This window comes from Zonotrichia albicollis, chromosome 1 (assembly GCF_047830755.1).
Source record: "Zonotrichia albicollis isolate bZonAlb1 chromosome 1, bZonAlb1.hap1, whole genome shotgun sequence".
NCBI classification, from domain to species: Eukaryota; Metazoa; Chordata; class Aves; order Passeriformes; family Passerellidae; genus Zonotrichia; species Zonotrichia albicollis.
Window position 1 is genome coordinate 123,059,078 of NC_133819.1, and position 26,656 is coordinate 123,085,733.

Here is a 26,656-nt window from a genome sequence, read left to right on the forward strand (position 1 = left end):
GCTATTTGCAGGTCTCTCAAGCACGTCTTGTATCTACGAGAATCCCTATCAGAAGCACAATATTTCTTGAGCTGTATTAACAATGGCAGCACAGAAGATGCAAGAGTCTTAAAAATCAACCAGAAAATATATGTTCAAAGTAAGAAGGGATGAAGCAGCAGTTTGGTTTGTTTTTATGGTTTTTTTTTATGGTTTACTTGGCTCCTGCATCACAGTAAAGGGGATCTTCCTATTTTACCCTGTATTTCAAGACATGAATATCAACACCAAAGAAGCCTCCAGGTAACACTAATTTCATCTGTTCAAGCAGACATCAGAGTCCTACACGTCACTGCAGAATCATGTGTAAAGAAAAGGCACCTGCACAATGTGTTTAATACAAATTAAAGTAAGCAAAGCTGGCATTAGGCTATGTGGATAATACAATACTCAGCACAAGTCACACAGCTGTAAGCTGAAGGTAGCAGGAAGAGAGAAAGAAGGCAGCAGTTACCTGAGGCGAATCAAAAGGATACCGACTACTAAACTTAAATAAAAGCTGAAATTTTTCCCCTTCATAGAGTGTTCCTGGAGCACCTTCCATGTCTACAATCCACCTAAGGAACAGGGGAAAAAGCAGTTAGCATTGTGGACTGACAAATTAATACTTGTACTCCTGGAGCACTGGACTAATCAAATCAAACATCAGTCACAGCCAGACCATCTAACTTCTCTTCTAACACGGCAACAATCACAAAGGTGAACAATACATCAAGCCTGTATTTAAAATAAACAAGCTTGGTGTTTTGCATACAGGCACTGACAGCGATGCAAACTGTAAATATAATTATGACTTGAACTATACACAGACTTGTCAGTTCCCAAGAAATGGCTGCTAATGTGAGACAACAAAGCTGAAAAAAAATCCCTACTTGAAAACTTAAAAGGTTTGGAAGGAAACAAATTAGTACACATTCTCTTTTGGGTTGGTCTCTGTCAATGAAAATTCAGTACAGTTTATTAAAATAAAGGGGAAAGGGCAAAGCTCATCTTGTACTTATATTTGTGAAAAACTCAGAAATTAAATGGTATCTTGCAGGTAATGGAATCAAAAATGGAAAAGTTAATAGTATAAAAATTAAAAGGTCCCAGCAAATTAAAACAAAGTCCAAAACCAGGGAAATTTGAATCTGTAATGAAGATAACAACTCAACATACCAGTATTCTTTTCCCTCTGCTTCTTCTCCTTCCACCATAATACCATTAAAGTAACTGACTGGAGCTGGTTGGAGCTGCTAGGGAAGAGGCTGGTGATGTTGCATGTGGGGGTTTTATTGTTGTTGGGTTTCTATTGTGATTTTTCTAGTACAGCTAAAAGCAGATGTTTTGCATATTGTTTGACACATACAGCAACTTTTCTGCTATTTAACTTCCATGATTTTGCAGTTCTGTTGACCACTTAATACCATCCTTTGCAACAGCTATTTCCCATTTTTGGTTTTTTATCTTTGATTGAGTTTTACAGAGCTAAGCAACATAATAAGTTAAAGAGACTACAAAAATACTCAGATATGGTTTACATTAACTCAAGGAAGGCAGCTGAGATTTTGCAGAACAGCAGTGTGCTCAGAAAAGTAGACATCTCCAGCTGGCAGCTCTGATGATCCTCCTGTAAGACACTCTCCCCCCTCTGTATTTAAGCCATGCACATTTTTCATTTTCCCCTCTGTCCACTTTGGCTTTTTTTTCTGCTTGTTTTATTACTGTTGTTGTGCTTTGGGATTTGGCATTTTTTGAGAAAAACTGCTAGCTCTCACACCTTTCAAGAGGAATGCATCTTCAACAGTAGCACAGTGGCAATACAGTGAAGGCTGATGAAGAAGGTTTCATATTTTAACTTTGTGAGGATACCTTTGATTTAATCTATCTGCACTCCAGATCAATTATCTCTTCTTATGCTTTCTGCTTTTACATTTATACACACAGTGCAGCAATACTCTTTAGATTTATTGGTTCTTGTGATCCAGAACTTCCACTTTCAAGTTTTTTAGATAGTTTACTTTACTAAGTACAAGATAACTTTGCCTGGACATTGCTCCTTTTATGGTCAAGGAATCAGGAGAACCCATATTTCCTGTGTGCTTTACAGTTTAGCCTTCTCAAATTTCTAATCCTTGTATATTTAAAATAAAAGATTGCTCAATGTTTTAAGTGACCCAGTTACATCATGGGATCCAATTATTTTATTCAACATCTTTAAAACCCAAGCAAGTATTGCTACACAAATTTTTAACACAACCAATTCAAACTGTAACTTGATTAATGAACTCAAAACATGGTACCTGATACCAAAAACCCTCAAAGAGAAAAAAATATCATTTTACTTTTGACAAGAAGCTTCTAAAACAGCGACAGTTTCAAAATCTAGCATGACAGTAAATAGGAAGATTTGATATGCAAGGTACTGAAAGGTATAAAAGTTGTACAGGGCAGAAATCATAACGAGGTAGTACTGTGGAAACAGAGACATCCTTTGCAATCTGCTCTAAACACTTACTAAATACTCTCTTGTTGAAATAAGTGGATACCATTTACAATATTTGACTGACTCATTTTTGCAGAAAACTAAAAACTGCTCTTTCAGTTTTAGTCATATTCATCTGAATTATCACAAAGGCCAGCATAATTTAAAAAGCAGTGATGTTTAACTCATGCTCTATGTATATAGCAGTACACATGAGTCTCAGAAAAGCCTCATGTAACATGGTCTGAATGCCACCTCCCAAAATGCAGATGTGAAAACATCAACATTCAGCTCTGTGTTTAAGCTGCTCCATCAATCAATAGCATAGTCCAGAACTTGAAGTCTGAGATCATACTCTCATCAATGTTTACATGGGCTCAATGTAACATTTAACATTTTTTAACATTTCTCTAAAATGAAACTAAGAAAGTGATGAGAAAAAAATGTCAACACAGCCTGAATCTTTTGAATTTCTGTCAATTAAAAAATAGATTAATACCAAGAACAACCCCTGTCCATTTTAACAGACACAGAATATTTTACCATGTTTCTCTTCCCATTTCACAAATCACCGAGAAAGCCAAGGCAGGGAAAGTGCAAACAGGTACAACTTTGCTTTTTAAGAAGTGCAAACCAGTACAACTTTGCTTTTTAAGAAGTGCAAACCCAGACAACTTTGCTTTTTAAGAAGTTTTCTCCACTTGCCTTAGAAAAAGAAGGTAATGAAAATTAAAGGCTATGACATACATTCTATTCAAATGTCACAGAACTGTAAAACAGCTACTCCATTGTTTCAATAAATCTAGAAGAGTTTTGGAGGATAGTAGCTATGAAAGATAATTATTTTATTATAAAATACGCAGAAGCTTTTACTAATTGACAGTTTGTTAAACAGTAAAATGCCTAATAAAATTTAGTAAATTCACTGCCATTTTCCGGAGGGTGTCCAACACAGTCTGGCAATATGCTTACTAAGGAGAACAATGTTTCATTGCCTAGACTAAAAGCAACTCCAATGTTACTAGGAGTAAGTCATGGAAGTGTGAAAAGAACTGCTCATTATTTAGTCTTTTGAGCATGATAGCAGAAATAAAGCAGCATATATACTTACTGTGTAATTGAATTTTGTACACTCTTTTCATCTAGAGTCATTCCCGGAGGTGGATCATTTTGAAATGCCAACAGTTCTTTTTGTAATCGTTTCTACAAAGAAATTGTATGGAATATTTGAAATACTAAGTAAAGTTCAACAATAAGCATGCACACTTAAATACATTTCATCAATGTCTGAAAGGCAAAAGGAGCTTTACTTGACAATTTAAAAACAAAGTGAAATTGAAAAGTGAGAAAGAAGGATGACTTTGCTCCTAGAAATTGAACTGAAAAGACATAGGTAAAATAAGTTGCAAGCTTTAAACTTACTTTTTGGGTAAAATACAGTGGCACTTACCTTTGCAACACTGCAAAGGGAAGAGCTGTTGTTACAAAATACATGGAGACAGAAATGAATTTGTTGTATAACAAGAACATCTGTAAGACCTCTACCCCTAGCAGTAAACACTTCATATTTACACAACATCATTCGATTTATAATTAAATCTACAAGACTTTAACAGCACAACTCCCTCCTCTAAGTAACCTAAGACATTTCCATTTGGCATCTGTGCAAGCCTTTGCCTTGTTCTAATTCATCCCAGAGGACAGAACAGAAAACTAAACCAAGACTATTTGGATTGCACAACACAAACTAAAAACTTTACACTAACAGCATCTCAGAAGCTACAGAGTGACAGCACTTATCAAAGTGTTATGGCAGCAGCTCAGGTAATTCTTGCCTATTCTGACAGAGAGAAATCAGTCACTGCAAGAAGGTGTTTCTGTAACAACTACCAGAACCGTTTCTTACAATCTACTGAGCAAGGGAAATGCAGCCTCTGTGCTGTCACTGGCACTGCTCTCAGAGTCAGTTTTCTCCATATAAAGTTACACAATATGTTTTGTCATTTGCAAGTCATCTGGATGATAAAAAGTTCAGGGCTTTCTCATTTCTACTATCCTTTTTTTCCTGCCAACTATTTTAAGGTTACCATCTACAAGTTCACTTCAACCTCACTACAAGTCAAAATTATTTTATACTCCAAAGGAATAAAAATACATGGTTTGGGGATTTAGTACCTCATTTCCATTCAATATCCAAATTGTTTTTAAAACAGAAGTTTATCACACACTTGTAGCTGCCTTCTAGTGCCTAGTAGAACTTTAAAAAGTTCCCAGGGGAAAATAAAGTGTTGATTTGTCAACACAGAAATGATTCAGTATCCCATCAAATATATTTGAAATCAGACTACAATAAATTCAATCACACAACTCACAAAGAAAAGGCCCTTATACATTCACAACTTACATTCTGAAAGTACTGAAATAACTTTCTGTCTCTATCAAGCAGCCCTAAAAACTTCCTTGGGATTCTATATTGAAAGTTCCTACCTGGCACTGAGATATAACATATACAAACTGAAAATCCAATGCTAACATTTTCATAAGCTGTCTACATTGCTCACACATTAAAAAAACAGATTAGAATCCTAGTATTTACCTTTTCCTTTCTCCTCAGATTAAGAAAACACTAACAGTGTTTCCAACACCATTATTATGAATAAAATGCAAAGGAGCAAAGGCAAAACCATTTTATAAATCCTTAATTTGAATGGCAGAGATGTTTCGAAGTCAATTCTTTTTCTGGCACTTCCCCAGACCACCATCAAACAAGCCTCAAAGGCAATCAACCTGTGTATACTTTATCACCTAGAGAAATATTTTAAAAGTTCAGAGATGAGAACATTTGACAATGGAAATTCAAACTCCCCTAAAGAGGAGATTTGGAAACATTGGTTACAAAGTAGCAAAGAACATATGCATATAAGAACGGCAAATCATTCAGTAGATCCATTTACTTCTACATGGAGACCAACTATACAACTTTGTCTTATAAAAAGGAGCCTAAGACACATTTTAGACTTTAATTAAAATCAGAAACATTAAGCTATCAGTGTCTGACAGTAATTTGAAGAGACAAAGTTTTGTCTGTTCTGTATCCTAAAAAAAATTTCACATTACCAACACTTAAAATATTATCTAATTTCAAGTTTGTACCTTTGGCCCTTTCTCCAGCAATCACCTTTTCTGTCTAACACAGACTCAGTCACGCTTTTGTCCATATCACTAGCACAAAAATATCCTCTGTTTCAAAGGTTTTTCGTTCTCACATACTACGTTTATGGTCCTTTCTAAACAAAAAAGCCAGTAGCAAAAAGAAAAAAAACCCACATTAAAATATATACTTGAACAGAGTACCACAGAAGTGCTCTGTTCCTCTGATCCTAAAACATTTGCTGACACTGGCATGAGGGCCTGTCCATTCAGCATAAATAATACATACAGACAACATGCTACTTCTCATTGTTTGCAATCCAAACAAAATTCACAAAACATATCCTAGAGAAATAGCAAGAAATACTATTTACACTTTGGGTCAAATGTAACATATCAAACAAATCATATTTTTAAAGAGGTTACTATTTCCCAGTTAGCCAATTCTAATAAGCATCAACATAAGCCAGAAGAAGAAAGTCAAAGAAGGTCTAACATCTCCCATCCTAAAAAATCCTGGACAACTGGAAAAAACTGATGAGCAGAAGGCCACAGTACTCAACAACAGCATTGGGGTTTTTTGCCTCAGTCTCCAATGGCAACCTCTCTTCCCACACCACTCCAGTGGATGGACAGCAGGAGGGAATGAAGTCCCTACCACCTTCAGTAAAGGTCAGGTTCATGGCTACTTGAGGAACCTGAATATAAACAGATCTCTGGGACCCAACAAGCTGCATCCCAGACTCCTGAGAGGAATTGGGAGATTCAGCTGCCAAGCCACTTTTCATATTTGAAAAGTCACAGCGGTCAGGTGAAGTCCCAGCTGACTGGAAAAAGGGTAAAAAGGAGGACACTGAGCCCTGTCAGCCTCACCTCTGTGCCTGGGAAGTTCATGGGACACATCCTTGAAGAAGCTGTGCTATGACACAGGCAGGACAGAGAGGGATTCAGGACAGCCACCACGGCTTCACTGAGGCCAAGTCCTGCCTGACCAACCTAGTGAGCTTCTACAATGGAGTCACTCATCAGTGCACAAAGGAAGGGCTACAGAGGCCATTTATCTGCACCTCTGGTAACACTTTGGCATGGTCCCCTACAAGATCTTTCTCTCTAGGTTGGAGAGAGATGGATTTGATGAATGGACTGTTCAGTGGAAAAGGAACTTGTTGAAGAGTCACATCCAGGGGCATTGCAATGAAATGATCTTTACAGTCCCTTCAAATCAAACCATTCTATAATCAGTTCCATCTGACCTCTATTTGCAGCTCTCAGTGGAAATATCAATACAAGAAAAAAAAATCTATACCATTCCCATATAAAGCTGAAAAGAGCATGTTCAGTTGAAAATGAATGTGTTATCTGTTAAGTTACAGAAGCTCAATAACCCAGAAAAGCAAGACTAACACTCTCAGTGTTACAATGAAAACAGTTTATAGCAAATAAATTTATCATGTTGAAATAAGGGACTCCACAAAAATCTCTGACTGTGGTTATCTATTAAGCATAGGAAACTCCACTGCAATTCTGATTAATGTTAAATTCCTAGACACAACTCCTCACTGGACAGGGAAGGAAGGGATTTAGAGGTGAAGAAACATAAAACTCCTCTGAAAATGTTCTTGATTCAGAGCAATATCCCAAACAAAAGCAAGTTTCAGCAAAAGGCATTATTTCCTTCTGCCTTACAGGAACCTCTTTAACCCTACGTCTGCCTAAAGAACTGTATTCCGTTATACTGTACCTTGATGAATTTTATGTATCTTAGCACTGCTGCCTCCCAAATAAAGAAGCTCTCACCCTAGAATTATTCAAAACAGAAGAGCAACAATTGCTACCAGAAATGGCAGAGAACTTCTTCATTTTTCTTATCTCCAGCTATACTGACTATCTGGATAATTTGCTTCGATATTGAAGACCAAGAGAAGTATTTTGTAATAAACTCCTGGATTTCTACAGTCCTCAATGACAGGAAGTCTGAAACCGTCAAACTGTTAAATTCAAGTGGAAAAAATGCTATTAAAGATTTCCTAAGTATTAATCTTGCCACTAGAGAGAGAAGTAAGTTAGTTTATATATGAAGATAATTACTTCTATTGGACCGACAGACACACATTTAAGATGTGATTGAGCCCATTATTTGTTGGGGGTTTTTTTCCCCAGCTCTAATAATAAAATATACTCTGTATATATTTCAAAACACTCTACTATTCCACACCAAAGAAGTTAATCTTTCCTCATCTGATGAACATATCTGGGTATCTTTAATAGGCCTTCACCAGACATCTTCAAAATTTGGGGTTTTTTTTAATCAAACATCAACTCAATTATTTCTGTACAGAATAACAAACAGTTGCCTATAGACCCTTCCAGAACATGAGAGCACTCCATAGACACTGGAACAAAACTGCAGAGGGCACAAAGTGCCTACTAACCAGAATTCATTCAAACAGTAAAAAAAAAAAAAATAAAAATTAAGAGAGAGAATAAGTAATATTTAGAAAATAATCTTAAAATCAACTTCTCTGGTCAATGCATTCCAGTGTTTCACTACCCATGGTATAAAATGTTTCTTTTGTATCTTACCAAAATACCTCATGTTCCAATTTGTATCTCTTGCCCTTTGGCTTCCCATAGTGGATCTGTTTTCCCTCCGTATCTTCCTATTATGCTGTTGCAGGCATCAGCAAGATCTCTCATTTGCCGTCTCTTCTTACAGCAGAAGAAACCGAGTGTCCTTGGAGGTCACACAGTTCTGCCCCAGCCATCCTGCCCATCACCTGCTGGATTCACCCCAGAAGCCCTGGATTCACCCCAAAGCCTGTCCTGCACTGCAGCTCCCTGAACACAGCACTCCAGATGTGCTCTCCCTGAACACAGCACTCCAGATGTGCTCTCAAGCACCAGAGGGAGAAGAAGAATCACCTTCCTTGAGCTGCTGGCTCCATGCTTGCACAGCCAGCCTAACCTGCAGCTAGGGATATTCAGAAAACTTGAAGATGTTTTCCACAGATATTATGAAGGACTATTTCTTTCTCTCTTTCTTAAAATAATTTGTCTTTTGCTGTGTCTCATTAATACAGAAACTGAATTATCAGGAGACTAATCTAGTTATTAAAAAAACTCTTCAACGAAGCCCTTAAAGACCCAAGATTCATACAGTTTAATTAGGAAACTGAGCTCCTCGTTACCACAGTAATTCAGAAAACATCTAAAGTTTGAATTTAAAAACTTGAAATTAATTTCTCTTCAGCGTTGAATAGTATTTGCTGACCAAAAAGGTTACAAAGGACAATGATTTTCTTACAGCAACACTGTCTAAACACCCACTCTTAGCTTCAAGACTCAAATGTACTTCAAAAAAACGTTACTCTGGTGTATCAAGCCCATACACAATAGCTACAAAAGCCACATTGCAACTGCAAGATTCTCAAATCAAGCATTTGAAAAGAAACACTTCAGCAGTGGAAAAGCCTTTCTTATATTTTACAGCCATGAGTGCAGAATTATTTTGTTCTCACAAACATTCTACAAAAGTAGCAGCAATACACATAGGAGGACAAAATATAACAGATTAACACTTGTAAGACAACTTTAACTCTCATTTATAGAATCTTACAAAGTTAGGATTTAAAGATACTTCTCCATCTTCCTAACATAAAAGGAAGTTGTGCCAAAAGCCTTTAACATTTTTTCACATTACTTTATCACTTGCCTTTACAACTGGAAGAATTTTCTTTACAGTAAGAGATCTAGGTGGGTTGAATGAATTAGGGTCAAATTACTTCTCTTAGGCTTCATGGATGTGAAAATGTTCTTTTATTTACTTCAAGTCACATCTTACCTTTCCCAATCTCTAATCAAGCAAACACTTCCAAGCCAATGCAGACTGCCCCCAAAATACCCTTTGGCAGGTTCACTCTGTTCCACAGAACCAAACACCCCCCTCAATCAGACACCCAGTCTAAACAACCAACTACAACTGTGATAACTTGTGGTCTTTATGGTTTCAGAAAAAACAGTCCACATGATTGATACCACATTTTTCTTGTGTGCTTATTCAAATGTCACATCAACATACGTGGAAAATTTTTGCACAGTCAAAATATAGCTTGTCCTCCTTCACAACAGTTACAGCCCAATACAAGGAGAAAATCATGTTAATTCAATGTGATTTTTTTTTCTTAAATATATTTGGCTAATAGTCTTTGCTAATTGCCCACTGTTTGCTATAGGTATCAAAGACTATTTGGTCCAGTCATTTCCAGAAGTCAAACTTTCACATAATAGTAGAAAAACAAAAGTGATATTTATCATCTGGAAACTCACTCAAAAGAATTGTCAAAAAAAATCAAATATTCAGTTGCTTGAACACTTTTTAAAAGCAAACCAACCCACATAGCTACATTTTAATTACTGACATAATATCCAGTGTCTAAAAGACATTGAATCTGCCCTTTTTGTTTGGCATGCTTTGTCATCAATTCAAGTATTTGTCACCTATTCTTTGCTTTCCTTTCCTATTTACAGGCTCATCCCTTTCCTCATCTTTGTAATGATTTGTAAGAACATTTTTTAATGCTTTTCAAACACATCCATTCAAAACAATGAATTGTGAGTAGATTTGACCCTTATATGCTCATCCTTTTAACAGCAAGTACTTCATTTCACTTTTCTGTACAAAGGCTCCTCAATCTCCATGTCACTGAACAGGCCCTCATGGTGTCACATTGACTTTTACTATTATTCTTGTTTTTTCTATATTGAGACAGCTTGATATCAGACATTAGTATTTTTGTCTAAAAACCTGTAGCCCTTCAACACTCCAGCTATATTAAGACATGTCTAACTAAAGTCAATAGAGCAACTGCTTTCAGCTTCTTCCTTACCATGAATGAGGAATACTTTTTTAATCACACTCAAGTTGCTTTCAGCTTCTCAACCAGCTCCTTCAAGTCAAAATAGAAGCTAATGCAGCTACTGATGCCTAAAACAACCCCCAAACAGATGTTGGCCATACATTGATATTCTCTGGGGAGCTGTGCTTGCTTTACTGTCCTTTTCACATCACAAGACACTCTCTTCAATGTTTCTGCTAACCCATCAAGGGATTTCATATAGAAGCACCTTCCAGCTTGTCCACTTTCTATTAGGAGGGACTGGAAGAAAGCAGGCTGCAGACTTATAGGGGAATACATGAAGGATGCACAAGCAATCTAACTTTGACATTTTCCTTATTTTTGATAGAGAATCTTATGCTTCAGCATTCTTGTAATACAACTTTTAAGTAAGCCAGAACTAAAATGTATTAAATTAATAAAAACTTTCACAATCTAGAAGGAAACACAACAGCTAAGTAAGAATATAAGAAACCCAAGACTGCTTAACAGCACAGTTCTTCTACTAAAGGAATAATCACATGCAAAATGCAAAGGAGTGACGTAACCAGTAGTTTATAGAAGTATTTTCAAGTGGAAGTCTTTGAAACCAAAATTACTTATTACTTACTTATACCTATCTCTACAGGAAAGGATCAATCAGGGATGAAATCAAAGAACACAGCTTAACACTGATCCAAGCATCACTTCCAAAAGAAGTTTATTCAAGAACTTGAGACATGACTGACATAGCAATGGTTTGTATCCTGTTGCTAATTCTGTCAAACAGGATTTGTGCAACTCCTTCAGTGATCCTCCACAGATTTTCTAAGGTATCAAACTCTTAAGACTTCTTACAGCATATGGAAAAAAGAACACAAAATCAGCTGGTGCCAGTGGAGTAAAACTCCTGACAGCTCCCCAGACAGCTCCCATCTACCTCTATCATTTCTATCCTGATAGACAGTACCCACTGTCTGCCATGGTTCAAGATAAATGTATGTCTGAAGCCAACAGCTTCTAGCAAAAATACACACTCCTCTTTCTCTAAAGCGGCACAAATCTTACTTGGTCACCTCTGGAACTGCAGAGGTAAGATCTCAAATGCCACAGCTGAATTCCCACTTGAGCTGACTCTTGGTGAGTGACAAAGAAGCAGGCAGGGCCTGCACATAAAAAAGATGCAACTCATGAAAAGAGAGAGTAGGCAGCAATACAGGATAGGAAGAAATTTAAAGGTTTTCAATATTAGTACTTCAAAACCAGCGCTAGAAACAGGTAGTTTGTTCACTGTGTACAACTGAGCTGAATATTATAGCACATAAATGCTTATTAACAGATACAAAATCATTTCACTGGTCTCTGTGTCCCTGTTAGCTATCACAAGTGTCAATAACCTATATTCCTAAAGCATACATGGAATCATCACCATCACATTGCTCAAAAACAGGGATTTTTTTTTCTGATTCTACCATAAACAAGGGACACCCAAGGGCAGACAGAACAATAATCCCTCACAATGAAGTAATGCAAAGGTTCTTTTTTTCATGGTGGGTAAATCTTCTTTACCCACCACAAAAACTTCCCTAGCTCTTGGAGGCATGTGAAAATTACCTTCTCAACGCCTTTAAAAAGGAGTATCACAATGTCAGTTCTAAGCCCATTGCCAGAAGTCTTTCAACAGAGTTGCCCCTCCCTTGGAAAAGTGGAGCACGGAGAGTTAAACTTTAACAGAGCTAAGGGCAAACAAAAAAGTGTGTACAGTGAAGTTAGAGGGGTCACTACCAAGCACAACTTACTTACATACAGCTGACACACCTAGGCCAACCAGTAAGTGTTGCTTCAGGTAACACTATTCTTCATAACTGGAGTGGGAAAAGTGTACATACAGCGGTATACTGGCTGTTGGTTAGCAGTAAAATATTAACACATTAATCCAATCAAGTTTGAATGTATGCCCACAGTCCTGCATTATTATTTCCCATGAGATGAAATTACAAACTTTAAAAAGAAAAATAATACAAAGAAAGTAAAATTGCAATTCTTGAATACTTCACTTTTTGGTGTTTCAAGAAACGCAACACAAAATGTGCAGTGTCTTAAATCAGCAATACCTTAAATGAGTAAACTAAATGATGAGCTATCTTAGTCTAATACCTTACCTACAAACAACCTATTTCAGTGATCTTTTTCATAGAGAAAAAAGCAAGAAAGAGCCCAAAGCAGATTCACATATTAAGGGAAGTGGTAAGAATTTGGTAGAAAATAGCTAGGGGAAAAGCAAAACTATCAGTAGAGCAGAAACATACAAGCAGAGCAAGAAGTGGCAAATGGACAAGCAGATTCCTTTCACTTCTGCTGGAGGAAATGTTTCATTGCCACATGTTATTTCACCACTAAAACAAGATGTGGGCAATTTAACTGAAATGTGGTGGCCATTCCACCTGGACTGGCAGGAACTCAACCAGCCATGTCCAATAAGGTGGTATCATGATGTTATGAAGAAACAATGATGGAATAGCAACTTCACAGACTAGGAAGCATGCAGGACCAAAACATCTGCACTTGAATTGTGTTACAAACTTTCTATTTCTATGCACTCAAATTCCCTTTTCTTTGTTGTAAAAACTGTGAATGCAAGAAAGGAGTAATCTTCCAAGGCCAAGTCTTCCTGGACACTGTAAACTCAAATCTTAATCTGGCTCAAAGATCAAAGAGGAAGAAAACTAACTCATAAATAGTCAGAAGCTAAACAATAATCCCATAGGGGCTCCATTCTTCTATGTTGTTGTGTATATATGTAAATATATATATATACATATAGGTAAAGATGCTGCACCCTAGGGAGACCTAACACTATTTCTTCCATAACTACCAAAACTCTCTTCCACATCCAAAAATTTAAATGGGCCCAAACTCTGCTAGCACCAAAACACTGACAGTAATATGATAACATCCTGGCAAAGAATTTACATATGATAACATCCTGGCAAAGAATTTACATTTTGCTTATGAGCTACAGCCTGTCACCTCCTCCCACATGCAAGTTATGAAATGGTTCACAAAAAAACATCCTTTCTGTTTTGGAGAAGTTCTTACATGCAGGAGACAGTCACAGTGCAGAGACAAACAGCAAGCTTGTGGCAGCAGAGGAGCTGAAAGCAGGCTGCAATGACAGTGTTGTACAACACCACCATGTTGATTCATAAGCAAAGCCTGACTGTTAGTACCAGCCACCAGCCTGAGAGCGTGCGACCACTAGAACTCTATTTTCAGTATTTCAGTTTCTTCCATTCACGTTTCTTACTGAAAAGTGCCTTAAATCCAGAATATGAAGTTCTAAACACCAAGTAGAAAATCATGCTTTTCAAACTAAACTCATCTACAGAAGAAAATGTCCAACATATTTGAAACAGTTGAAGTATTCCAGAAACTCATTGCACATTACTCTAATTAAAATACCAAAAAGCTCTCAAACAGAAGAGAAACAACATAAAGACTAACAATGGTGACATTTAAGAAAAAGTTACCTGCTACACTCCATCTCACTACTAAAGAAATCTAGAGAATGACAGTTCCTACAAATAAAAACCCCTTTCTTTCCCAGTCAACCAGGTCATCCAAGAAAGTCCTTGCAGATTATATCCCATAATTCAGGTGAGATCATTTGCTCCAGACTCTCAAACACAAACCATCCAGATACTTGATTATCACAATCCTGTCTGAATTCTTCCTATCAAAGTTGTTCTAGTAAGCCTTAGTCAAGGCACAGAGGAGGAAAGATCGATAATTGTCTGGATGTGGTCAATTAAAGCTTCAGCAAGATGCAAAACCAAACAGCTCCACAAAATATTCTGTCCTTGTTAAAAAGGTAATACTGGGATTTTAGCTCAAAGCATTGTTTTTCAGTTTTATCTATTTTTGGCTGAATAGCAGGTTTTCAATCTATACTGAGAATGCAGAAGCAGATTAGTCTGCTCCTCATTTCTAATAAAACATGTTAACATCTGGCAACTGAGTTCTAATGTTATTTCCTCAGACCAATCCTGGCTTCAAGATCTGAACCTCGAGCATTTTGCACATTTCTCTCATTTTAAAGGAACCAAATGGCAATGCATAAACCTTGTTTATTGAGGTTCCTATCACTCATCTTTTGTTCTTCTGAGCATTCAAAAATTTCAAAAATCCAATTATGGATTGAGGGTGATGGGAGGAAGGATTGTTGATTTCTCAGTTTGATAACAGAATATTATCTTCATATGCTCCAAGATATTCTAAAATATTTGACTGAAAGGTCAAAGCAACAATCCTCTTTAAAAGAGAATAATACACTTGACTAAACTCACTAAGAGACAAGATCAACCTGAAATCGTAACTACAGTATAATTAAAGATAAATCACAGTAACTATACACACACAAAGGAAACATTCTGTACTTCACAGTCTGAAAAGCTTTTTGCCAGATAATCAAATTTTTTACAATGAACCTGTCATTTGAAAGAAAATGAAGTGGAATCCACTACTACAGGATAAGATGAAACTGACAGCGAGTCATCTGCTTTGTAAATGGAGCCTTTAAATGTACCAACGCCCAGCACAAGCCTCACGCAGTAATAAAAAGCCAACCGCAGATCATTTTATCTTTTAAAGAAAAGAGTCTGGCACTACTTGAATTGCTTCAGTTACAAAAATTAATTTAAGAAAATAGTGAAGGCTGGCACAATGAGGTCAACCATATGTTTACCAGGCAATTTCTCAACCTTATAGAAACATAGTTGGTAACCAAGATAAAGTGTTCTATTCCGACAAAAAGCATTTTAGACAGAATAAGAGGTAAAATGTTGGAAGTAGCAAATAGCAACAAGATTTAAACACTCATTCAATTCATACCCCTAAATATGACAGGGGGAGAGGTTTTCACTTAAGAAGGGTCAAGGAAACGGAATGGATTTAGGTTTCTGATTAGTGGCCACCAATTCCTAATGAAGAAGAAATAAATAAATCAATATGAACAAGTAGCATTAAATTCTATGAAGCATTTTATTACAGCAGACTTTCAGGGACAATATTTGCTATGCTCTACTGAACTATTATCATCATTTACTGACACATATACAGACTTTCTTCTTGAAGCTGATTAAGCAGTGCTTTTAATTAAGTTGAATAAAAAAAGATTACAAACAACTTTGTATTTGTAATCACCCAAGGAGAAACAATTATTTTTTAGTACTGTGTATGAAAGGATGAATAGCTGGTATCCTCAATGAGATCATTAATTAGCAAAAATGAGGCATCTCACAATTCCTGACTTACCATCACTAACTTCTGTCTTTCCTTTATTAACACATTAATATTGCTTTCAGGAAGGTAAATTATACACTTCTCTTCCTTCTTTCCCTGCCATCCCTGACTGATACCTGTTTTTCATACCAGTAATTAAGGTCACCTGAGGAAAAACAAGCAAACAAAAAACTGAACTGCAAAGGCTTGCACAGATTCCAGAACCTATTTTTGAACAAAGCAAAGTAAAAAAAACCAACAAAACAAACAACCCAAACAACCGCAGAGGCTCGAACAGATTCCAGAATACCTTTTGAAAGCCTTCAACTATCAGAAGCAGAAGACACGTTACGTGACCTTCATTGATCACAAAATGTTGTCTACTGGCTCTTTTTATTTAAAGTATTTAACCTATTTATTATCATTTGCTTTCAGTAAATGAAGCTGTAATAGGTTTCAGTGAATAGATAATACTAGCTCTTCCTCCCTTCAAAAGACAAAATCTATAAATTCAGCTGACAGTTCTGTCACAGTCCTTGACTACTTCAAAGCCATGCAAGACACACAAAATTTCTGCTCCAAGAACTTTCGTCATCCTCTTCCCCTGTGCCCTAGTGGAAATTTTAGCCTGGAATCTGCTTGAACGCTCATGCCTCAGTTGTACACCAAGCTGTGAGAGACAGGATCTAACGCTCTGAAGGCATTTAGGTGGCTGCACAGAGCAGTAACTGGGTGAATTCAGGGGCAGCTGTGCCTTCTCTCCTCCACGTGAGCAGGGGCAATTTAACCTCAGGCTCTGGGCGCAGCCGCCAGCATGGCCCAGACCTGCACAACACATAGTGAACACCCTTTAGTCTGAAACTCTGCGCTGGGCAGAACTGGAGCAAACAATCAGAGAAAGTACTTGAGCACCGAGTTTCACACATTGTTTGAGCTAAGCTGCTTTAGCTTATTAATGACAAACCCACAGAGCCTTCCAAGGGAGCAGCTTAACAAGACAACATTCCCTGGCTCTTGCAAATGTATTGTGTTATATTTTTCTCTTCTCAGAACTTGAATAGCTAGGCCTGAACACAAGCATAAGATACTATAAAACTCAGAGAAAAAAAAAATAATTGCAATCAACCAGGATTACTCTTCTTTACAACAAACACCTGTCTATTTTCCTGACTGAAATCATACACATATTCACGAGTCTTCAACATGACAGGTTGAAAGCATCCATGGTTTTTCACATTTTAGCTGCATAGTTGGTCTATTTGTAAGGAAGAGCTGCTGATAGTACTCAGGGGACTCTTGTTTCAATAAGTTTTTCCATTACTGCTTTCTTTCTCTGAAGTGAATTCTTCAATCCTAGATCAAAAATTCTGCAGCTGCTACACAACAAAGTATTTCCCAAAATTCTATTTACACAGGCAGACATAAAAACAAGCAAATGTGACTCCTGAGGGCCAAAAGCCATAACTTCTATTTTATTTATCTTTACTGAATGAAGACTATTAATTTTAATAATTTTCAGTTGATATTCAAGGCAAAATTTTATTAATAAACTCCTAAGATTAAATTAACTCATCTTGGTAAAATTACTAAGAATTTTGTATTTATCTTACTTCACTCTAGCATGGTTATATACCAAAGCTAATACAGCACACATCAGTACAGATTGATTGACAAAAGTTATGTAAAGGACTGGCAATCTCTTAGCAGACAGAGGAAATTATTTTTACTGTCTACTCATTCCAGTTTCAGTTATGCTACTCACATTTCTCAGTTTAAATAATTACTGAAATTTTTATCTTCAACAGCATTTCACCAATGGAATCACTAAATACTTTATTAACTACCAATAATTTTATTCTGTTTATATCCCAGAATTTATTATATAGCTACAGTACCCACTAATTTTCTGTTTTTTTCTTTTTTGAAACAAGACAAATAGCATCCCATACTATGACATTTAACAGTACAGAACCAATGTGCACAACCATCCAAGATCCAATTCACTGAAAGCTTTCCTCACTTAAGGCTTTTTTTAGAACACACCATAAAAACAGTTTAATACTTTTTTCTGGACAAAGCTTTTAAATAAGAACAAATTATTGCCAAATCATTAAATAAAAACACTGCCAATGTTGAGCAAAGATTGTGCAATAAGTAATTGTTCTGAGAACAGCTGGAAATACAGAACTTCCACTAACACTAGAAGCACAGGTAAAGAATAGAAGGAAGTGTAACCAAGAGTGTATGTGTTTTTTTCTGGAGATTTCAGCGGTCTGTAACTATTTTCCTCAACCCCCACCCCACTGACTGAAAATATTGGGATGAAACTTGCAGGAAGTTTTCATGTTGTTACTAGCTTGCATTCTGTGATAGAAGTTCACTGGGATCTCAAATTGGCCATGAATTCTGTATTGCCATCTCACACACTTATTTTATTAAACAGTTGCTTAGACACACCCTTTAAAAAAATTCTATTGATGGAACAAGACTTTTCAAGCAGCACTTTATGTTGTTGTGTGCAGGCAATTTGATGGTAGCCCACCACAGCAGTTTTCAAGGCACGACAGAGAAGCACAGTGAAAGCCAACATCCTTTACTGAAGTTGTTTGTGTCATTAATGGCATTAGCTCTGCATTCAATCAGATGTAAATGCCTACAAGCACAAATCTTATGTGCCTAACTTTACAGAATATATGAGAAGTTATTCTGTGATAAAAAACCTAAAACCATCTCTCTAAATATTCTCACGGATTCACAAATAAATCCAGGGTTTGTAGTATTTAAACTAAAAAGAACTGAAAGGTAAATCATAGTAATTAAGATGTCAGTACTATTAATAAAGTCAAATCTTTCAAGTTTATGATGCAAATAGTTCATATCTGGACAATAGTTCATATCTGGACTGAGGGAAAAGGCTTTAATAATTTAACACTTGGTACAGCAATGATGTATTTTCTGTGCATTTTGAACTGAACTTTCTTACTGTATTTTTACCTGCTCTTTCATTCATAAGGCGTCCTGTGTTTCCAGCTGTTCTGACAAATGTTCACTATTTCCCCAGCATTTGCCTTTAAAGGCTTCAGACTACTAAAGATGCTGTATCAAAATTTTCTAAAGTAAATCCATTCTCTTCCCTTGTTCTACATTACTTGTACCTTTTCAGAGTATTTATGTGTTTTTATCCAGGAGAACATTGCATAAGCTTGGGCTTTTTCTGGGAAAATTAATGAAAGTAAGTGCTCTTTCCTTCAAAGGTTTGTCTGGGGTATGTTAGCTTTTTTTAAGAAAAAATATGATTTGCAAAAAAGTTATGCAAACCAGGTTTAAACCAGTCCAGCAATGGCAAATTAGCAACAACACTGTGGTTAGAAAATAAAACACAAGATCTCATAAGCATTAGCTTCTATTATCACAGTAAAAAAGGGTTACAGAAAACTCCCATTAAAGACTGTCCACACAGACAAAAAATCACTGTAATTATAATGATACACACAAAGGCCCAAAGTCACAAGTTACTGTGCATCCACTGTTCAGGTCGATGCTCAGAGCCATTAACAAAAAGAGGCAATTTGTTGCAAGTTTCAAAACTTCACTGTAGACTAAGAACAGGCTAATCAGATAACTCCTGTAACTTAATCTGAGACTTTTCAGTGGATCTGTAAAAATAAAATGCAATTAACCTGGTGCATGATAGACTGTTGTATAAAATTACAGCAGTTTAGGAAGTAACTAGAACTTACTCTGTGCCATTTTTACTTACAATGTACCATTTTTATCAATAAAATCCATAATATTGTCACAATGGTAGTGTCAGACCACTGGTACAGTCAGAGATGGCAATGAGTTACACAAACATTTCAGGTAAACAATGTGTGTTCAAAAACACTATACTCCATCAGAAAAAAGACATCTTTTTGTTGTGTCAGGCAACTTAGAAGATAGCAATAATTATAATATATTATTCTGAACAAAAAAACCACACTTAAAATTATAGATATCCGTTTCCTTTATAAAAGATTTTTTCACGCTGAACACTTAAATGTTAATTGATAGAATTCTGAGTCTTGAAATCTTGCTCATCTGGGAGCAAGCACGATAAACTTACTAGTTCACTTACTAAATTTTCATTTATGCTTCCTGTTTACAACTCCTTTCCAACATGCTAAAGGACATTATTAAATTAGTAGTTTACTAAACAAAGGAAAGAGTAATTAGAGCATCATGCAATTAGCCACATATAGACAAAAAACCTCCATAAATGTCCTTGAATCTCTTATCAAAAGACAACAGAACATCACATAAGAAAACAAAAAGGGTCATCTTACAGCTGGTATTTCTAAAATGAAAGCAATTACAACATCAGGCTTAACATGGCTGTAATTTCAGGAAGCAAGTATTACCCTGCACACATCTGACATTTAGGCAACATTGGTCATTCATGTATCCTGAACAGCCTCATTTAATATATAACCATTTTTTCCCCTTTACAGAAGGAGCAACAGGAATTAGGGTGAGGCACGCTGCAGAAGGTCATTTACTAGGCCAGAGACACAGCACAGCTTTACCAAGCCCTTTTACAAAGTGCCTCTCTCCTGCCATTTCCCTACTTTTCCCTAGTTTTATAAAAGACACTTCTTAATAAACTATAGCCTCTATTTTGCAGCTGAGCTTGTAAAAGTCTGCCTATTAGAAGAAGAGCATTGCAAAAACGCATTTGCCAGATAGAGGTAATAAAACCAAGGCACATCAGACTACCTGCCTAAGCTACTGCTAGAAGAACATTCTGTACAGTATGTTCAATTTCTTGATCTCGTTTCATTTCAGTAACTCTGAAAGACACACTATGGAATGGTGGGGGGAGGGGGAGTTATGCTTCTAAACTTCAGGAGAATAATTTTTATCCCAGACAGTTCAGTTTAACATTTTAACTCTTTTTGGATACACTAAATCCAGGTTATTAGGAAAATAAAACAAATTTCACTCGTTTTGTACACTCTTTCTGTGCTGTTCTATTACTAGTGACAAAAAATGTAAGCTGTACTGGACCAAAATGAGAGAGATCTAGATGATCCAAATATAAAAACAAAATGGAAAACTATAAATATCCAAGGAAAAAGAGAGAAGGTGCTGGTTAAATAAGAAGAGACAGGGGCCACTGCCACAAAACCTAGAGCTCTTTTCTCCTGCCCCAGTCGTAATAAAGCACCACCCACTCAGAGCAGCACACAGTGAAAGTGATCCATTCTACCAGAGCAATTTCTGCAGCCCCTATTTAAGAACCCCTTCAGAGTCGGTATGAATGAATAATTCAGCTGGAAATACCTGTCAGGCAGCAGGATGTTCCATCCCGCTGTACATACAGCAAAACCATCCGGCCCAGAAAGCCAGACGTTACCTGTCCACAGAGCTGACACCGCAGTGCAAACTCATTTTACGGAGAGAAAGAAAACCCCACGGGGAACACGCGGCTTGGAGCAGGACATGCCTGTCCCAGTCCCCCTTGTGCGGGGGAATTACAGCGCCGGTACCCCAGGAACCCGGAGCTCTGGTCACGGTCCCCGCGATGGCACGGGGAGGGCCCCGCTGCCCGCACGGTGTGACACACACAGACACACACTGACACACATACATACATACACACCCATAGAGACACACAGACACGCACACACACACAGACAGACACACACACAGGCAGACACACACAGACACAGCCATGGCGCCCAGCGGGGCTGCGGCCCCCCGCTCCCGGGGGCAGGGATCCCTTCGCCCTTCCCTCGCCTGCCCAGGAAGCGGCGGCATCGCTGCCAGACGCCTCCCTGAGGCGCCTCTTCCCCCGCGCCCGCCCCGCCCGCCGCCGTCCGGGTCCCAGCCTCGCCCCTCACACCTCTGCGCGTCTCACCTCCATCCCGGCCCTTCCCTGCCGCCGCCTGCCCTCCCCGGCCCCGCCACCCGGGACCTCGACGCCCTCAACTTCTGCCCGGGCGGTTCCTCCCTCCGAGCCGCTCTTCGCGCCGCGCCACGCACGCACGCGCCCGGAGGAACGGCTGCTCCCGGCTCCCCCCGCCGCCGTCACCAACGCCGCCGCCCGGCCCCGGCGCTGCCCCCGGGCTCCGCCGCAGACGCCTCACCTGCATCGACGCCATGATGGATCCGCCTCCTCCCCCTCCCCTCTGCGCCGCCGCCGGGGCGGCCCCGCCCCGCGCGCTCCCCGGTCACGTGCCCGTGCCCGCCCGTTGAGCGACTGCGCGTGCGCGGGGCTTGGGCGAGGCGAGGGCGCTGCGGGCGGGCCCGAGGAGCGCGGGCGGCGCGGGCGGGCGGTGTTTGTGTGTGCGCCGCCGCCCCCGCGGCCAGGGACGCTCCCCCGGCGCTGCTCGCACCCTGCTCGCCCTCTGCTCGCCCTGCGGGCGGGGCGGGAGCGGGGCGGTGTCCGTCACCGTCACCGCCACCCGGGATGGGGTTGGTCCCCTGCCGGCTTCAGTATGTGAAGGTTTTTAGAGCTGTACCTGCGGAGGGTTTAAGTGACTCAGTTAATGCGGACTGCGCCCCTCCGGTTTGTGGGTTTCTCCTGGCTCCCCTCACTCCATACAATCATGGAACCACAGAATGTTAAGGAGTGGGAAGGGACTTTGAAGATCATCCAGATCCGACACCCCCGCCATGGGCAGGGACATCTCCCACCAGACCAGGCGGCCCAGAGCCATTTCCAACCTGGCTTCGAGCACTGCCAGGGGTGCGGCATCCACAAACCTGGCTTCGAACAGTGCCAGGGATGGGGCATCCACAAACCTCCTCCTACAGTGCCTCACCACCCTCACAGTAAAGAATTTCTTCCTGATATCTAACCCAAATCCCTCTTCTCTCAGTGTGTCCCATTACTCCACGTTCTGTCACTAGATCCCGCCGCAGTTCGGCCCGCGCCGGGTGGGCCCAGGCCCGAAGCGCAGCTCTCCTGCTGTGCGCCCTGTCCTTGTCCTTCTTCTCTCCCCGTCCCTGGGTGCTGCTCGGCCACGGGTCATCTGATTTTCCTGCACCGGTGTCTGAGTCCAAATGAACATGGGTGTATTTTAAGTCGGACCATTTCTGGATTCTACGTTTTCCTTTCCGACTGGAAAAATCCCTGTCCTTTGCACCAGATGATCTTGCCATATCTGTGTAGGTGAAAATAAACAGGCAGCACTCGGTAGAGTGACTGTGTGCAGTCAATAAATTAAACAACTTGAGGAAACACGCTTCATAAAGCTGGTATTTCTGCTGTAGTATTTCAGACTTAACGGATCCTCAAGACAAATCTACAAAATGTTTATCCAAAGACAACCTATAAAATTTATATCCCAGTGGTTATATAAAACTAAGGATTTAACAGAGGAACTGATTTTATAGGTCATTATAATCCTCATCTTCCCACAGTTTATGCTGCACATTCCAAAAACACTGAAGACCCTTCCTCTGTCCCTTCACCCCTCTCCTTTCTGATGATATTAAAAAATCCTTGTCACCTCTGCTCCAGTGGTAGCCCTGATTTTTCTTCAGAGATGGCCTTATAAGCAAAACCGAAATTATTGAATAATCGTTTGCAGTTTGTATTACCTTTGAAATCTTTACTTTTAGACCTCTAGAAAAATCCTGTCTACCTAGTTCGACCATATTATTTAGTATGATGCAAGTACTATCTTTATGTACAAGTTTCACCTTCTGGTATGTTTTTAATATACAGCAATGTTTAACTGTTTAAAAACAGTTAACTGGAGGAAACAGAAAACCTCAGCACAACATAGCATCAGTTTCCAACTTTTATCCAGTACCAACACTGTTATTGATGTTAAAGCAAGCACACAAACTCGGGGTTTGCTTAAAAGGCAGAACCCTTTAAGCAGAAGACAGCAGGAGTATCCTTGCCCTGTGAGGCAGCTGCAGAAGTAAACAAGCCCCTTGGCTTTGCAGGAATTTGCTGAAGACAGAATCAATATTTGTTGATTTTTGTGTAGGAAAGGAAATTAGCCTGCCAAAAGTAAGGATGGAAAAAGTATCATCATGTAAGTTGCATCCTATACATTTGTCTTCTAAATTCAATTCTCATTCAATTCTCATTCACAGCCTATGGGCTCCTGATGCCATGCGACCTGACATTGCTCAACCATGTTTCCCCTGGAAGTCAGTATTTATTACTATATGATTTTTGCAAGACCATTTAGGTTGCAGAGGATTTGTTGCATTGAGCAGATGCATAGAGCTGGTAAAGATTTCTCTTTGCTGCAGTTCTTCAGAATTAACTTATGCTGTTACAGCACTAAGTGGAACATTTCTGTTTTACTAGTTGTCGTTGTTTTGCATGATCCAAACATATGTTTATCCTAAAATGCATCTCTTAATGCCATATGCCACAAAGACAGCAAGAACATCAAGTTTAAGCAATGGACATGTGTTCAGTTATAAACATGGACATATTGACTATCTGTGTTGATGTAATCACAGCGAGATACAACTGATTTCAAACCATTATACTCAGTTTCTTAAGCCTCTTCCAGAAAACCCTGTTGAAGGTCAGAAGATATAAAGCAGCATAAGCTTGTGAATGCCAGAACACTTCACAGACTGCAAGCTGGTTTTGCATGGAAAGATCAGATTTGTGGTCTTAGGCAAATTATGTTCAGTACAAATATGACTTCTACTCTGTAATAAAGGAAAATTATCTCTGGATGAAAAGTCACTTTTGCAAAAAAAATCATAGCTTTTAACTGCCCTTGTGCTCAATAAGTCTTTTTTATCTATCACACAGAACTTTTCAATACTAAAAACAAGTTACCTACTATGTTTTTTAACTGAAGTATTGTTTACTGAGATAACATCATCCACGCTGCAAATCCTACTCCTGAGGATAGTAGGCATGAAAAGGAAGGGACAGTTTGCCCTACATATAAATAGAGCATGAGTTAATTACTACCTACTCAATCTTAACTGGGTATGTAAGTAATTAAAGCATTACACTACAGCTGAAACTCATGGGCAGAATCCCCCATCCCTGAATACACTTTAAGTTTATTCTTGCAGGACTACCAAAGGTGTCTTTTATGACTGTTGTCACATCTTGTTTTTTAAAGTGTCATGCAATGCCTAATATATACGTGAAACATTTTTTTAGCTCCTTGTCCTCATGGGAATAGGGGAATCTGGAGAATTATCCCTGTGTTTTATTGGTTTTTTTTTTTCCTTTCCTCATTTCTTGGTAACCTGGCTTGCAGAGATGTTTTTGTACAGTGCATAATACTATAGGGATTAGGGAATCAGTCCCATAAGCACAGTAAGAAAACAAACACTATTATCAGACTCCCAGAAAGAATATATGAATATCAGTACCTTCTTAAGTTATCCAGTAATCCCACTAAGGAAAGTGCCTAATTCCCAGAGAGGTTAAATTTCACTTGAAGTAAGTTGTTGTAATTTGGTTTTCATTTTCGTTTGGACCTTTACTATGCAAAACATGTAAGAAAACACTTCTGCAGTTAACCCTTCCTAATCTGTTGCAGGTATAAAGATGGATGACACAATAACTGGTTCCTTAAAATGACTGCTTTAGTATTTATCTAATGCAGCCTGATCTTTCACCAGTCAACCTAAGTTCTGCCAGAGATTTCAAGGATCAGAGACCTGGGTCCCAAATATTCAAAGCTTATGAGGTAAGATTTAATTTAATCTGTTTTCTTCATTATTTCAGAGGCTATCTTACACTGATCTGATCAACAACATGATTATGACTCACATATCGAAAACATATGGAGCAAATAATGAAATTGTACCTCCTACTAAATTTTTTTGGTAAAGATTCTTGAAGTTGACCTAAAAATCCACTTTTCTTCAGAGTTTGCAAAACCTTATACTTACAGGAAAAATGCAAGTAATGTTCAAACTGCATTTATTAGATAATTGATATACCAAGACAGTTTCACAAAGGTAAAATATAATTCTTGATAAGGATCCCTATAATTTTACATTCTATTCCCATCTTGTCCATAATGTTTTCAAACATCACCAAACATTTTTTTCCTCTGTTCTCACCCTTTTTTTTTCTGTATAATTTTTCTACACACTGAATGGTTACTACGTGCTGCTTTATGATTTCTGGTGCTAAAATGACATGAGAGCTCAATTTCTTTTGCCTGTGCCCACTGTACTTTTTAGCTTTTCATCTTGTCTCCTTGCACTGAAGTCAATTGTACATTCATGTAACTCCCCTCATTACTGGAGTGGCATCACACCTGTAATCTGCAGTGTCAGGAGAATGCATCTCCTAAGCATGGAGGACTCCCTGCCCCTCAAAGGAATTGTGCCAACTGCTTCTTCCACTCCTACCTGCCAATTTAGGAAGGACACTGAGTTTAAAAGCTCTGTGGAATGAAGATTATCTTATAAACAAGCTTGGTGCATCTGCAGAAACCATCAACTAAAGATGCAGAATCAAAGAAATGCAATATTATATCAAGAATATAAAAATAATAAATTGCACATATAGCTAAAAATGAAAATGGCCTATTAAAACTAAGTTAAAATAGCAAGATAACTTAGAGTTGTTGAGATTTTATTGTTGATTTATTCCTTAGTGATTTATGTAGGTTTTTCATCAACAGTGTATTTAATTTTCATCTTAGTTCTTAATAGTAACAGGCAAAATGTCATTTCCATCCCAGGGCTTTCAAAGGGATGAAAATAGGCTGAAGAAAAGAAAAGTCTCACCTTATTCCTAATGTGCTACAAGGGTAGGAGAGGGTAATGTTATTCTAAGATGATATATGCCTCCATTTCTTCTCTTGTTTAGGATTTGACCATTTTGAAGCCACTGGGTGATCTGGGCCTT

The 26,656-nt window shown here is 38.5% G+C and overlaps 1 protein-coding gene across 5 annotated transcripts in view; it reads right to left on the bottom strand.

The window, feature by feature from the left end:
- Positions 1-22,034, bottom strand: part of UBE2W (ubiquitin conjugating enzyme E2 W) — a 44,454-nt gene extending 22,420 nt beyond the window's left edge. For 4 of the 5 annotated variants that reach the window (XR_012582839.1, XM_074552544.1, XM_074552561.1 and 1 more), the window contains exons 1-3: positions 21,936-22,034; positions 3,615-3,706; positions 494-596 (exon numbers count right to left, since the gene is read on the bottom strand). Coding sequence is in view for 4 of the 5 variants with exons in the window: in XM_074552544.1 (XP_074408645.1) it covers positions 494-596; positions 3,615-3,706; positions 21,936-21,950 (210 nt within the window). In the remaining variant the exon portion in view is untranslated. The other variant, XM_074552548.1, reaches the window with a different exon arrangement.
- Positions 22,035-26,656: the final 4,622 nt, after the last annotated feature.